Genomic DNA, 16,952 nt, shown 5'->3' with positions numbered 1-16,952 from the left:
CTTATGAGTTTCAAAGATCACTTCACACAAAAACACCTATCGAGCCGCATGAGACTCAGTCTTGCTAGTTTAACACGAGTATTAAGAGCCTTCCTCTGAACCAGCCATCCTATAAAAGCATGCTTAGGAATATTCCATAGACTCCAAACATCAGAGTACCATTGGACAGGGGGGTGTGTGCCCTGTAACCAAAAGTATCCAGAACTAACAGTATAACCAGTACCAGTAGGTTGCCCATTCCAGTGATGACCCTGATAACCACCAGAAAGAAGCTCCCTAGTTTTACAGATATTCCTCTAGTTCCAATTAGAATCTGGAGGTGGATGATAGTTAGACCAGTCAGCTCCTTTAAAGTAAACATGATCAATCCATAATACCCATAACCTATCAGCTTTAGTATACAGCCAGTGCACCAACTTCCCTACACTAGCCACATTCCACACCCCAGCATTTTTAATCCCTAGTCCTCCTTCCTTTTTTGTATGACAAACATCAGTCCAAGCAACCAAAGGAGCTCTATGGTATTCAGAGCTATTGTCCCACAAAAAATTCCTGCAAATAGCTTCAATTTGATGAATCACACACTTAGGAATAAGAAAAATAGATGCCCAATAGTTATGCAAGGTATTCAGCACAGAATTAATGAGAACCAGCCTGCCTGCATAGCTGAGCTTCCTTGCCCCAATACCTCTAATTTTCCTTACTATTTTATCAATAAGAACTTGACAATCTCTCCTTAAAAGCCTGCCAGGTTGAATTGGGATTCCCAAGTATTTAAAGGGTAAAGTACCTTCCTGAAACCCAGAGACCTGAATGATATCAGCTTTTAAAGTAGCAACTACTCCATTAAAGACAACCTCAGACTTGGCAGCATTGACTTTCAGGCCAGAAGCTGCAGAGAAGGTAGCCATTACTCTCAGGAGCAGCATAATAGACTGACTGTCCCCTTTGCAAAACATCAGTAAATCATCAGCAAATAAAAGATGAGTCAATTTTAGACTCTTGCATAGGGGGTGATATCCGAAATGCCAATTGTCAAAGATAAAGCATGATTCTTGAGAGATACTCCATACAAATGCAAAATAAGAGAGGAGAAATAGGGTCTCCTTGCCTTAAACCCCTCTTTCCAGGGAAATATCCAAAATGAGCACCATTCAAATTCAAAGTGTAGGTAGGAGAAGTAAGACAGGCCATTATCAACTGATGGAATTTATAAGGAAAATTAAGAGCTGACAACATTTGATCCACAAACTTCCACTCTATAGTATCATAAGCCTTCTGTAAATCCATTTTGAACATACACCTAGGAGAAGCCATACCCCTATTGCAAAGCCTGATCAAATCCTGGCATATAAGAATATTTTCAAGGATGCTCCTCCCCTTCACAAAGGCTCCTTGATTCCTGCTAATGATGTCAGGCAAAATCACAGCAAGCCTAGCACACAGCAGCTTAGATATAGTTTTGTAAATCACATTACAACAGGAAATAGGTCTATAATGCTTAACAGTCTCAGGTCTTTCCACCTTAGGAATAAGAGTAATGATGGTAGCATTAAGTTGAGTCAACAATTTGCCAGTATCAAAAAAGTTTTGCACTGCATCACAAATCTCATCACCAATAATCTCCCAAGCATCCCTAAAAAATTGACTTCCATAACCATCAGGTCCAGGAGATTTCCCCTTAGGGATGCTAAACAAACACTGCTTAACCTCCTCGGCAGAATGGCCGGCTCAAAATATTCCTATGTTCATCAAGACAAACAAGCTCCATTCCTTACAACATCGGGTTCACTTTCTCGTCTCGGTCCCGAGACCCAGGAAGAGATTGATAATATTCAAGGAAAGCGACTGAATAGAATCACCATCGATCTACAAGATCTTCCATTCATATCCTCAATTTGGAAGACCTTATTAAGATAAATTCTTTTTTTGATAGCATGGTGAAAGTAATTAGTATTTAAGTCTCCTTCCAAAGACCATTGGACTTTGGCTTTCTGAATAAAAAAACTATCCCTTGTTGAAATCAGTTCCTTCAAATCATGGGCCATATCCATCTCCCGCTGTAATAAAACAATGTCACCAGGGTTCTCAACCAGCTTCTTCTGAATATTTTCAAGGGCCTTTGTTGCAATAGTAGTCTTTGTTTTCTATATCGTAAAAAACAGTGCTTATTCAAACTTTTTAGAGCAGGTTTCAAGGCTTTGAGCTTCTTAATAACAGAAAACATTTTTGTCCCCTGAAAATGAATGCTCCACACATTCTCAACAATATTCTTAAACTGACTAGCAGAGCCCCACATATTAAAATACTTGAAATTTTTCCTACCCCCGAAAGTAGAGTGAGTAGTCAAAACTGTACAGGGGCAGTGGTCAAACAAACCCTCAGGGTGAAAATAAGCATAGTTATCCCCAAAATCTTCCAGCCAAGCTTGGTTACCCATGGCCCTATCCAGCCTGCTGTAGACTCTATCAGCAGGGTTTTGCTTATTAGACAAGGTAAACAAAGCACCTGTGGAGGGTATATCATCCATACCACAGATAGAAACACAATCTTGGAAATGTTGCATTTCAGCATCAGTAGTGTTCCCCCTAATCTTTCTACTGGTGACAAAACAGTATTAAAATCCCCTAACCATAGCCAAGGTGCAGTACAGTCAAAGGAAATCTCTTTCAAAGTATTCCATAAAGCCACCCTTTCCTCCAAACCATTAAAAGCATAAATCATTGTGAGCTTAAAAGTCTTATTATCAGCTCTAGATGTTACTATCATATGAATATGCTGAGCACTGTAGGAAATAAAGTTAATCTCAAAACAGTTTGGTTTCCATAAAACCCAAATCCTACCTCCTTTATGCCAACTGCAGTTAGTGGAAATTCTCCAACCATCACAAATTGAAGTGTTTTTATTCAAAAGAGTTCCAGGTTTCAATTTTGTTTCTAGTAACCCAAACAAGCCCACTTCATTATTGTGCAAAAACCATTTAACCACCTTCTGCTTATTCAGGTCATTAAGACCCCTAACATTCCAGAAACCTATGCTATACATTGATAGTGTCCTCAGGGGGGTCCTTGTCACTCTCTACTACCCCCCCCCCCTTGGAAGCATTAGAGTTATTCAAAGCATCTAGAAATGAATACTTACTAAATTTAGCAGATAATCTTACCCCCACAACATTCTCCTGCCTATTCAATCTCATAATATGCTTTGCTGGAGTAGATTGTATAGGTACAGATCTAACTATGTGAAGAGGAGGAAAATTGGTAGGTGTTAGAATAGGAGAGCTGCTCTCAGGATTCAACAATGACTACTTGAACCTTGTCTATTTGAACAGGCTTCCAGACCTGTTTGATCTTTGGTTTTGGTTTTGAAGGTTTCTTAACTGGTTTCTTACACTGTGTAGCATTATGACCTATCCCATTACAGCTAGTACATGAGATAGGCTTCCACTCATACTCAACAGGCACAAAAACCAATTTCCCTGATTCATCCAAGAACTTTACTTTTGCAGGCAAGGGTTGGTCCATAGCCAATTCCACCATAACCCTAGCATAACTAAGCCTCACTTTGTCATGAGTGTCTTGGTCTTTTTTAACAAATTTATCGACTAACTAAAGAATTCTTTGGTAAACAACTCCCAAAATTTCAGAGGAACATTAAACAATTTCACCCAGACAGGAACCACATCAACTTTCGCCTTAACAAGCTCCATATCCACAGTCCATGGCTTAATAACAATAGGCTTGTTATCAAAGAGATAATATCCAGACTGCAGCAAAGCATCCCTATCCTCATTCTTAGTAAATCTAACAAGAAATACTCCATTATCTAAAAACGAAACTCGTTCCACACCAAACCTACCCCAGACATTATAAATATAATCCTCAACCAAAGCCCGGGGGGGGGGGGGGGGGGGTTTGCACCCAAGATGTAACACATAACAGAATGAGACCAAAAATCTACCTCTGTTTTGATGTCCTCATGGGTAAACTGTAAGAGCTCCTCAGAGGCTTCCTCCTCATGGATAGTTGGTAGAACAGGAACATCCTTTCCTCCATGACGAAGTAGCCAACCCTCCTGCAAGTCCTCATCCTCCTCAGTAACATCCTGGACTTCATATTCAGGTAGCTGTAAGACAGGGATACCCTGAATATCTTGCATCGAACGGGTTTTCCGAGTATCAGAGGAAGAGGGAGCCTCAAAGGTGGTACCTTTAGGACGTTCATGGCTTCTACTATGAATACTGATGCTTTTCTGTGATTTTTGAGCAGATTTTAATGAAGAAGAAGAGGTCATTAAAGGAGAAAAACGGTTTTGTTGAGTAGCCTTAACTGCCGTCATTGTGGAATTTTATGAAGATTTTAGGTTAGAAAATCGCTTTCTATCTCATCTCTCCCTGATTCACGTGATTTTAAAAGGTTTTTTAATTATCGTTATTGCTTAGTTTATGTTAATTCCTCTCTATCATCTTTATATTATCCCCTGAATGATTTCAGTTTGATATCTCCGTCATTGATTTAGTGTTTCACTAAATCAGATATAGACATCGTCCTAATCTCCTCCCTAACTAAACGATTTCACAAATTGAGGGTCAAGTTTCACACAATGAGGGCTAAGTTTCACAAAATAAGAAAATAAACTTCATGTCACCCACTTATGACCAAGTTTGACAAAACAAGCTCTAGGATTCACAAAACAAGCTCTAGGATTCACAAAATAAGAACAAGAGCAAAATAGGTGATTTCAACCATTTATGACCAAGTTTCACAATATTACCTTCTAATTTCACAAAACAAGTTCTAGGATTCACAAAATAAGGTGTAGGATTCACAAAATAAGAACAAGAGCAAAATAGGTGATTTCAACCATTTATGACCAAGTTTCACAATATTACCTTCTAATTTCACAAAACAAGCTGTAAGATTCACAAAATAAGGTCTAGGATTCACAAAATAAGAACAAGAGCAAAATAGATGATTTTAACCATTTATGACCATGTTTCACAATATTACCTTTTAGTTTCACAATATAAGTTCTAAGATTCACAAAACAAGGTCTAAGATTCACAAAATAGAAAAGGAGGAATATAGGTGATTTCAACAACCGCATATAACCAAGTTTCATAATATTACCTTTTAGTTTCACAAAACAAGCTCTAAGATTCACAAAACAAGCTATAAGGTTCACAAAACAAGGCCTAAGATTCATAAAATAAGAGAAATAGCAAAATAGGTTATTTCAACAACTTATGACCAAGTTTAAGAATATTAGCTTTGCGTTTCACATAACAAGCTCTAAGTTTCACAAAAAAGTCTATGATTCACAAATAAGGAAAAGAGCAAAGTACGTGATCTCAACCAATTATGATCAAGTTTCAGAGTATTATCTTCTATGTTCACAAATCAAGCTTTAAGATTCACTAAACAAGGTCTCAGATTCACAAGATAAGAGAAATAACAAAATAGGCGATTTCAACAACTTATGACCAAGTTTAAGAATAGTAGCTTTGTGTTTCACAAATCAAGCTCTAAGTTTCACAAAAAAAAGTCTGTGATTCACAAAATAAGGAAAAGAGCAAAGTACATGATTTCAACCATTTATGATCAAGTTTCACAAAATTATCATATAAGTTCACAAAACATGCTCTATGATTCACAAAATCAACTTCAATGTTCACAATATTGAAACATATAATCCGCAAAATTGAACACATATTTTCACAAATTAAAACTAAAATAGAAAACAATAATTAGAGCTTCAAAAAAAGGAAATACCTATTTCAATTGCACTATTATCATCAACCATTGTCATATCTACAATCTCCATAGCAATTAGAGCTGCAAAATCGTGTAAAATAATGTAATAAGTAAAACGAAATCGCGAGGTCCAGAAAATCGCGAGCCTTATATTAAGGAATTCGCTCAATTTTGATAAAATTTGAACCTTATATTTAGGAAGTCGCTCAATTTTGTTCAATCGAGCCTTATATCATCAATTTATGAGTGAATTAACAGAATTATATGAATATGCTCAATTTTGATCAAAATTATGAAATTACCTGGAAATTCATCAAAATCTTCTTCGAAAATTACTGAAATCACGTTGTTGTTTGTCGTTCTGATGAAATCTACAAACAATATTACCAAAAATCGCTGCAATTGATGTTGCTGATTTGATTTTTGGAAATGAGATTTCGAAAATCGCTGCAATGTTGTGTGTTATATTTTAGAGAGAGAGAGAGAGAGACTAAAGTATTTGGGCTCTTGATTGTTTATTTTAGATAGAGAAAATATTTGGGCCAAATGAAAAGTTAGGAATGACCCCAAATATCCAGCCCAATGAACATTGATAATCAGTCTATGTTAATCAGTCCGCCCAAGTTTAAGGAATTTGGTGAGGCCAGCCGCCTTGCCATAATTAACGGCCTCACCGGATCCGGCCTCTCTCTCTCTCTCTCTATATATATATATATATATATATATATATATATATATATATATAGAGAGAGAGAGAGAGAGAGAGAGAGAGAGATTTGGTATCCGGTGAGAACCACTTACATAGTGAGACCCGTGGGAATTCCACCTTACGGATTTTTTTTCTAAAAAATAACGATATATTTGGACTCGGCATAGAATTTTATGGCTAGATAACATATTTCTTGGTCCAAAAAGAATAAATTATTGACGGAAATCAAGAAGAGAAACATTTTATTAATTTTCATGCACCTACTACTCATTTTCATGTATCTAACAATTTTTATGCACCTAGAAATCGTTTTTGTGCATCTAAAGTCTGATATGTTCATGCACCTAGTAATCATTTTCATGCATGTAACAATTTTTATGCACCTAGTATTCGTTTTCGTGAATCTATTGCCATTTTAGTATACATAATTGTACTTTTGTACATTAAGTTTAGATTTTGTTAATAAATTCAATAAATTTTGTTTAGCTATATTTAAAATGTGTTTGAATAAACTAAACTAAGGGTAAATGATCCATCAAAACTTTCGGAATAAGATTTGATGATGATTTAGTAAGGGTTCTCACGGTTCTCATTATGTTAGTGGTTCTCACCGGATCCTGATTATATATATATATATATATATATATATATATTATATATATATATATATATATATAGTGTAAAAAAAGTTTAACAAAACTAATATTTAATTCTATATGGCAGGCCAAGTAAATCAAAGAAATTATTAGTTGGAGTCTACCTAAATTTTCATGATATACTTTGTGATTATGAGCACTTAGTAATGATAAATTAAAGGGATTAATTAAACTAACTATAAGCGATTATCAATCGTGGTCATTAAGGAACTAAGAGCATTGGGATGTTGATTGTTCTTGCTCACTTAAAATTTCGTTATTTAGTGCTAGATCATAAATGTCGTTCAAACGTCGACAAAACCAATATTAACTTGAAATAAAAGTTAATTCAGAATAATATATATATAGATTTAATGTGCATAAACCACTAAGAAAATAGTAGAACATGTTGCTTTAGCTAACATTTACGAAAGGATCACCATAAAAATCCCGTGAATTTCATTGGCAACTAAACTAGTGTTATTTAAGAAGGAATATTCAGTTGCATAAGTATTTACTCAATAAGATCGATATGAGAATCAATCATATAATTTCGGTGATTCTTCTACGATAGTTTTATAATCATTTATTATATATTTTTCTTAACCATTTTATATGTTTTAATAACATTTCATCGTTAACATTTAATCTTATAATTATTTTAAAATAACTGATACGTGCATTTCATACAGTCTTTTTGAGCCTTTATTGCACGTATTTCTATGCGATTCTCGTAGTTTTATATTGCGAAATTCCCCGAATAGTTTACATTGGTTTGCTTTGCTTTATTTGCAGGAACGGACCCGAAAGTAGCGGAATCATGCCTTTTTAAGTCCCCTTAGCATGCATTTATGGAGATGGAAGAATTGGAGCAGAATTACTATGCTTCGGGAAGCGTGAAGTGGTATTGGAAGCCAATCCAACAAAGTAGGAGCTGGTTCAGCAGTAAAGGACTCGGTCAAAGGCTCTTGTATGCCAATCTGTTTGATCGAGAGCTATTGGAAGCAGAGAATTGCTCGATCAAGTACTTAATGTCCTTGATCGAGAGGTGCCATTTCAAGGTTCCTCGATTGAACATGTTATCTGTTCGATCGAGAGGTTTTTTTAGAGAATTACTCGATCGAGCGCTTTCAATGTGCTCGATCGAGTACTTTATGTCTGATGTGATATTTTTATCGCGAGAACTTATTTACTTTGTTAATTACGTGTTTAATAAAGATCTTTCCTATATAAAGGAAAGACGTCACTTAGGTTTAGGGTATCTAATATTTCATTAATCTCAGAAACTCTTAAGCATTCAGTTAGCAGTCTCTTTTTCTTCCTTGGTTCAACGTTGTTTGCTGATTATTTCCGGATCTTGCTTTGTAATCCCTCTTTACTTTCTTGATTTAATTTAATTCTCTTCTTTGTACTCTTAATTACTTGTTCTTAATTTCTTCTTTAATCAGTATTACTATTAGTTTATGTTATTTCTTGTTAATCATCTTCTTTATATCATATCTTCGTTCGTTTCATTAATCATTGTTATTTCTATCATCGCCATGAGTAGCTAATTTATTTTGTGCTAGGATTAGGGGAGCCATGGTAGTGAAACAATGATGTTATAATTAGATTAGTCGACTTTGGTATTGAGAACCGACTCATAGCAATATAACTGTAATCGTTTGTTGATTGCACGCTTCTAAACTAGTTAATCCGGTTAAATTCAGACCTAGGTCGAGAGATTGGAATGAACAGACCTGTTATGAACAGTAGACCACAGTAATGAGGGTGAAAGCTAAGTTAGTAGTATTTTAGGGTGGATAGCGGACTGAAAGGACCTTTCCTTTACCCTTCTCACATCAGACTGACTGATCTCATTAAGACTAAATTGGTTAATTACCATGGTGAACCGACTTCCTAGCATTTCTCTCTTTTATTTGATCACATCCTTTATTTCTCTTTACCGTCTTTATTTTTCTTCTTCTCTTTGCCTTAATCTCATTTAGTAGTTTAGAAAACAAATCAAAACACCCCAATTTGTTACCGTGACGTACTAAAATAACAAGTAGATATAATAGCCTCCCTGTGGAGTACGATACCCGACTTACCTCTACTATATTAGTTGAGCCGGTTGGTTTATTTTTGATAGGGTTGCGACAACCGTGTCAAATTTTGGCGCCGTTGCCGGGGAGGAAATTAGCCTATTTACTTGTCTATTTTTCGCCTGTCTCAGTCTCAAGGGATTTCTAATTCCTTGAGACAGTTCTTATTTATTTTCTCTAGTTTTGTTTATGCCTAGGTCTAACAGGTCAGAATTAGTACAAGCTGATCCTGAACCGGAGCGGACTTTTCGTCGTAGACAGAAATTGTTGAGAAAGCATCGTCAAGAGGAAGCCTTGAGTACTTTTGAACCTGATCTTGAACACTTTACATTTGCAGAAGACCAGTCTTTAGAAGAAGACACTTCTATTTCTGCAACTAAATCTACGAAGATGCCCAATATTTCCAGTCATTCCGAGCCTACAGCTGACTCCATTCCCAAAGGTTTTAATCTTGCAACAGAATATGGGAATACATTCGATATTCGGCCATCTTACATCAATCTAGTTGAGAGGAATCTATACCGTGGAGTAGCTGGTGAGGACCCGAGGAAGCATATGGAAGTCTTTACAGATTATTGCTCTACCATTCCCGCCACTAAGGGAGTAACACAAGACAAGATTAAGGAAGTCCTTTTTCCTTTCTCTCTTACTGATGGAGCTTGAGAGTGGCTTACTAATCTAGATAGGACTGCAGCTGGGATTACCAACTGGGAGACCTTGGCCCTTGCTTTTTATAAAAGATATTTTCCTCCGCAGAGAACTAACGCATTGAGAGGGAAGATTACGAATTTTAAACAAACTCCGGATGATAATTTGTACGAAGCATGGGGTCGGTTTAAAAATATTGTTCGGTCCGTCCCACATCACGGTTTAAACCAGTGGTTTTTGTGCAACCAGTTCTATAATGGATTGTATGATGACCACCGTGCTATCCTAGATGCTGCAGCTAATGGTCGATTCCAGAAAAAACATTGATGATGATAAAGGCTGGAGAATTATAGAAGAGATGGCCACCCATTGTGCTGAATATGGGAATCCTAGAAGTGGTATTAGAACGGTTTCTACTGATAGTGCACTTGGGGCTCAGCTGGAAGCCATGAATGCCAGATTTGATAAGTTCGAATTTCAGGCCGCGGGTAATCAGCAGACGCTTCACTTGTTGTCTAGACAAGAGACCGTTTCATGTGAGAGATGTGGTGGTAATGATGGTCATACTGTCGTGAATAGTTTAGCTGAGAAGGAGCAAGTCTATGCCTTTCAACAATATAGGCAAGGAGGCTCCTATTACAACAACCGAGTTGGAGTTCATCCTAACTTGAGATGGACTAGTCAAAATGTATTAAATCCAACACCTCCACCGCAACAACAAGCCTATGTGCCGCCTCATAAAGCTCAACAACAAGGCTTTCAAAAGCCTCAATCTTTCCCACTGCCGCAACAAGGTGCCTCTTCTTGTGGCATAAGTGATATAGCCGAGTTGAAGTCGATGGTGCAATCATTGACCATCCAATTTCAGAAAAGTGACCAAGCGAAAGATGCCTCTATTTAGTCACTTGAATCTCAAATGGCTCAACTGGCTGCTAATCAAGCTTCAAGGCAACCCGATCATTTACCATCTCAACCTGACAAGAAACCTCATGAGACGGTGAATCTGATTAATCTGAGGAGCGGTCTTTTTTATGAGGGAACCAAAATATCAGACAAGAATGCTGAACTTTTTGACCCGAAAGCTGAAGTTACTGTGCAAGAAAAGTCGTCTTTCGACGAAAAATTGCTGAATCCAAGAAAAGTCCTCGATCGATTTATTTCTGGTGGTCGATCGAGGCATTTTGCTGAAAAAGCTCTCGATCGAGAGGTAGAAAGTGCTCGATCGAGCACTGATGGAAAGAGGGTTCTCGATCGAGTAGATGAAGGTGCTCGATCGAGGATCGAGCACTATTACTGATAAACTTACTCGATCAAAAAGTGTTGATGCTCGATCGAGTAAATCTGATGCTGACTGTGAGAATTATTTGGTGAAGAAGAATGAAGGACTAGCTATTCCAATTATGGTCCCATTTCCAAGGCGATTGCAGAACAAGAAGATCGACCAAAAATTCGGTAAGTTTGCCGAAATTTTGAAAATTCTTCATGTTAATGCATCTTTCGCTGAGTTTCTAACTCAGGTACCCTCCTATATGAATTTTATGAAAGATATTTTAACACGTATGAGGCATATTAATGACCATGAGACGGTGACTTTGATCGAAGCGGGCATTGCCCTAATTCAAAATAAGACCCCACCTAAATTGTCTGACCTGAGTAGTTTCTCTATACCATGCCATATTGGGACTCATATCATTGACAATGCATTGTGCGATTTGGGAGCTACCGTGAGTGTCTTACCGTTATCTCTCGCTAAGAGGCTTGGTTTGACCAAATTTCATTGTACTAATATGACCGTGCAGATAGCCGACCGTACATTATCACGGCCCTTAGGTATCTTAGAGGACATATCTGTTAAGATTGGGAAGTTCTTTATTCCCATTGACTTTGTAGTCTTGGACATCCCTGAAGACTCTTATACTCCTATTATTTTAGGACGACCATTTCTATTTCTTGCTCGCACAGTAATAGATGTCGGGGGGAAGACTTTAACTTTTCAGGTAGGTGATGAGGAGTTGATTTTCTATCAGTCTAGTGTTCGCAGGGCTCTTATACAAATCCATCCTTGTAATGCACTGCCCTCTACAGACCCTGACAAGGAGCCTCCAATGGATAATGTTTAATCATGTGCCGCGATATTAACACCTCCGCCCCAGATTGGGAGCAATATGAAGGACCATTCTGTCGTTTCTGTTATTACAAGTCTAGGCGGATTGGACATTGGAGATTCCGGTGATAACAGTACAATGAAATTTGAGCTCACTGCCAAAGAAGATGCTAAAGACAAAGACCATGAAAAGAAAAAGAAGGACAAAGGAAAGAAGAAAGTGAAAGCGTATGTGGATGCGGATTATTCTTCTTCGATCAGTTCAAGTTCATGGAGGTAAAAAAGGATGGTCTGCGATTCTGAAGGGACCTCCTCCAGTCAGAAGCCCTCTTGTGGGCTATTCAAGTGTTTCGGAAGATGAAACGGGAAGCCATCCCATTTGTAAAAACAATTTGTAATTTGAATTTGTTAGATATTTTTATTGCTTTTAGACAGTAGTATTAGTTTAGTTAGTTTAATTAGCGTAAGACCGAATATAGTCTGTGCTGCTGCGGATTTGGTATTTTCGCGGGAAGTATTTTTGTGTTTTATGCAGGTTTTGGGAGATTATGATCCTTGGAAGGCGTGTGCCCAAAAGAATACCCTCGATCGAACACCTACTGTGCTCGATCGAGCAAAATGCCAAGAGGGAATCTTCGATCGAGTGGTTCACAGTTCTCGATCGAAATGTCATATTTCAGGGATCCTCGATCGAGTTATCCTGTACTCTCGATCGAGCAGAATTGAAGAGAAAAAGTCCTCGACCGAATAACCAAGGGTTCTCGATCGAGTGGAATTCAATGCACAGGGGAAAGTCCTCGATCGAGCACTTTCAAAGCTCTCGATCGAGCAACATAACGAGACAGGTTCTCGATCGAGTGGTTTCATCGAGCAGTTTTGGCTGATATGAACACGAGGGAGTATCTCTTTTATTTACTCTATTTCATTTGTTCATCCTTTATTTTTCCCCCAATATTTTCGACACTCTCCAATCTTCAACCCAAATTCCTGATTTCTTCCCTAAATTACTAAGTTAATTACCCAAATTCTTTCCTTATACTCAATTAAATCAATCCCCCTTATTTTCCCCATCAAATTTCGTTTAACTTGCGGTTTTTTGCGGGACTAGGGTTGTCAAAAAATCGAATTTATTTCAATTAATTTGTGGTTTTTGTTGATTTTAATTGATCATTTTGTTGGGTAATCATTACAAGTAAGTTCTCTCACCTCTTATTTCGTGTTTAATTGCGTTTTTATGCTTAAATTTTGAAATTAGGGTTTCGCAATTTTGATTTGAGGAAAAATTCGATTGTATTTTTCTTGGATTTTGATTTAGAACTTGCTTTGATTATAGGATGGATAGTAGTATGGTGGTTTCTGCTTCTGTTTCTGCTACTCTCCCGTCAGTTTCTGAGACGGTGGTCCCTGTTGCTACCACCGTCACCACCACCGCGGCCACTGTTGCCGCCGCTGTTACTATCCTTGTTACTACTGCCACCACTGCTGAGGTGGTTACTCCGGCTGCCACGGGTCCCATAGTGTCGACCCCTGCTGTGTCGACACCCACACTGGTCACGACCACTGCCCTTGTACCTGCTGCTGTCACTACTACAGCTGTTGGTCTTGCCACCGCTGTTCTTGCTGTTGCTGTTGCTTTAGGTTCACGAGGGGGGGGGGGGGGTAGGGAAGGCTACGGGGTTTAGAGCTACCACTACCATTTTATGTACCGCTACTAGGTACGCCGCTGACACTTCCACGGAGACTCTACCTGAGTTTCCGCAGGTACGCTTTATAAACTCACCAATCGCACTCGTTTTATACATTTAATGGACTGTGATACGACATTGACCCGTTTCTTGTGTCGACCATCCTTAGAGCAGTTGGGGATTTTTGAGCCCGTGGCTGAGCTACTCAACGGGACTGGGATGTCAGGTTTGACCACTGTGAGGGAGCTCACGTATCAACAAGTGACCTTAGAATTTTTTAGCTCTTTCACCTTTTCACCCGCGGCCTAAACGACTGACCCAGGGAGCGAGTGTATTACCTTTCGACTGTTTAACACGACCTTCACCTGGACCTTAGCTGAGTTTGGGGGGGAGGGGGGGGGGGGGTGGCGGTTGGGTTTAACTAGTGACGGTTTTCGGAAGTCTCCTAGGAAGCTCTTGGCTCTACTTTGGCCTACACTTTCATAGACTCCCTTTGGTCTGAGACGTGTTGCTCATGTCTACTTACCCCCGGCCCATTATTTTCCCAGTCTGCTAGGAGAGACGATTTTTGGATGCCACAAGCCCAACATTGTTAACAATGTCGAGTTGTCTATTTTAGCGGGTTACTTGAACATTGATTGCGGTAACCTCTTTGTTTTTAACATTTCCTATTTAACTGCTCAACATTTTAACACTGTCAGGCATAAAGCGTCGGGCACGATTGCTTGTGGCGGGTTAGTGACTCGTATTGCCCACAGCCTTTTCACCGACTTTCCCCGTGGCCTTAAACATTTAGATAAGGATGTTGTCATTGATATACAGGCCATGGTTGCTATGCATTGGTTAGCAAAAGACCAACAAACGTGGAAGATTGGCAGTTCCACGTCCGGGACTTTACCTTCACCTGACCTACCCCGTCTTTTACCCTTGACTACTGTGTCGGGTAGGTTACCATCACTTCCACTTTCTTACCTCCTTACCCTTGCTCCTCCCGCTTCTAGGAAGTAGAAGAGGCCTCTCACTGCTGTTAGGGAGACCGAAAAGGGGTCCATACCTACACAGGCTTGGCAGACGTCCACGCCTATCCCGACCCTTACACCTACTCCTTCTGTCCCTCAGACGGCCTTTCCGGCCAATTTTGTTGCCCCTCCCACTTTTGAGACGCCTGAGGTCATGGACCAAGGGCGTCGTGATGCTTTACTTTTGGAGATGTGCAATATAGTGGCTCGTATAGAGCGGGATCAGGCACTTGCCTTATTCCCTCTATATAAGTACCAGATGATGAGAAGACGTCCTATTCCTGGCGGCTGGCCACACCCTTGTTTCTACCGGTTCCCGGCGGAGGGGTACCCACAACCTGATAGCGAGGAGGACACTGCTGAGAGGGAGGAGAGGTACAGAGCCGACCTTAATGCAGGAGGTCGTTAGAGGACAAGAGGAGAGGAGGAGGAGGACCCCACCTTTATGGTGGTTGACGAGGAGGAGAAGGCTGACGAGTAGCTACTGGTCTACTCACTTTCCCAGTTATCTGGCTGGTTTGGGGAAGTTCATATATATTGTAAGTATTTCTTGCTTTTTATTCTTTTCATCTCCTTTTATTTTATTTATTTCATTTGTTTACATATTGGTTGTATTTTTCCCGTCCCCCCATTTATTCTACTGGTGTTTGCTGGAGAACAACGAGGGCGTTGTCCGTTTTGGTTTGGGGAGGGTAATGCATCCTTTGAGTCTGCATTTGCATCTGTTTTTGCATTCACGTTTATTTCATTTCTGCTTGCATTGTATTTTATTTTCAAAAAAAAAAAAAAATGAATAATCCTAAAAAATTAGAAAATTCGAAAATATCTCACGTTTATTTTAGCATATAGGGTGAGTCGGAACGGTGGATTTCAATGATGAAATTGCACTACTTTTGGTCCTTTTTACTTAAGCCTTGCAACAAAATTGATATCTTATTAGCTTTGTCATTTGCATAATCTACGAGTTAATGTTTAATTATAGCTGAACAAATAGACTTGACTTGAAATTTTGGCAAACTACTTAAAATTTCTAAGTCTTAGAGCCTTAAAACTGGTGTCATTTATGACCAGTTCATATAGGACTGTGAGTAGTATACTCCCTGTATAGCATGTATCATCAATTTGCACGTATATGAAATTCAATTGCTTTTTTCCTACATATATTCGGGCTTGTAGCTGGTGTCACATGCATGGAGGTGCTTACAATTCCCCTTTCTTTTATTTTTACCCATTTAACTCCACTAATAGCCAAATTTCCCTTTTGACCCATTACTACATCCAAATTTAGCCTGCATTGTCAAGCTAGTTTAGTGTACGTTTCTGCGGTACGTAATTTACTGTGGCAAGTTTGGTTTGTATTGACTATCTGGAGTTTGTAGTTTATGGAGAAAGGAGAATGAGGAAATTGAAAAAAAAGAGAAGTTAAAAATGAAAAAAAAAGAAAACAGAAAAGCCGTGAAAAAGAAGAGGAAAAAAATGGAAAAGTTTAATTGATTGACGGTTTTTACTCCTAAGAATTATTCTATATTTTACGAGGAGTATGTTAGGTTTGGTTAGTGAGTTTGTGTGCCGAAATAAGGGGCACTTGTGCTTATTTATATTGGATTGGAATCGGATATTGTTTAGTTTGGTTTTGATTAGGTTGCTAGCTTGACTAATAACCTCACAATCCCAAAAATGTTTTGCTGTTTCTTACCCATTGCCTCACTTTCCCATATTCTTGTAAGACCTTGGCCGTGACAGACTTTATTTGGTTGGAATATATGCACGGTAGTTAGAATAGTCTATCGTATTAGCTGCATGCATGTTTATGTGGGTCGTAGTTTAGGTGAGCGACTATTTTTATTCTTCTCTTACATTCATATGCTTACCCTTTGCTTCATGAGAGAAGAGTGACCCGTGAGAGTCCATTTTTAAAGGTCTTGCAAGGTCGACAGTTCAGCTTATTTATAAACATCATACAACTCGTTTGCACTTGACTGTTGTGGCTATATGTGTCAGTTTGTTTGCATTAAACCGGTTTAAGTGGACAACTTGTAGCTAGCTCTGATTTTTATATTCCGTTCCTTTAGTCTGCATTTAGTTTACTCGAGGACGAGTAAAGGTTCGATTTGGGGAGATTTGATACGCGCATTTCATATAGTCTTTTTGAGCCTTTATTACACGTATTTCTATGCGATTTTCGTAGTTTTATATTGCGAAATGCCCCGAATAGTCTACTTTGGTTTGCTTTACTTTATTTGCAGGAACGGACCCGAAAGTAGTGGAATCATGCCTTTTTCAGTCCCCTTAGCATGCATTTATGGATATGGAAG

General features: G+C 38.6%; 1 protein-coding gene across 1 annotated transcript; it reads right to left on the bottom strand.

The window, feature by feature from the left end:
- Positions 1 to 1,035: 1,035 nt before the first annotated feature.
- Positions 1,036 to 3,045, bottom strand: LOC141607456 (uncharacterized). Its single transcript, XM_074426805.1, has 4 exons — positions 2,652 to 3,045; positions 2,258 to 2,508; positions 1,978 to 2,147; positions 1,036 to 1,636 (listed from the first exon to the last, which is right to left on the bottom strand). Exons 1-4 carry the CDS (start codon positions 3,043 to 3,045, stop codon positions 1,036 to 1,038), a joined length of 1,416 nt encoding a protein of 471 aa, XP_074282906.1.
- Positions 3,046 to 16,952: the final 13,907 nt, after the last annotated feature.

This window comes from Silene latifolia, chromosome 10, assembly GCF_048544455.1.
Source record: "Silene latifolia isolate original U9 population chromosome 10, ASM4854445v1, whole genome shotgun sequence".
NCBI classification, from domain to species: Eukaryota; Viridiplantae; Streptophyta; class Magnoliopsida; order Caryophyllales; family Caryophyllaceae; genus Silene; species Silene latifolia.
Note: the sequence above shows the minus strand (reverse complement) of the source record. Positions and strands in the feature narration are given on the sequence as shown.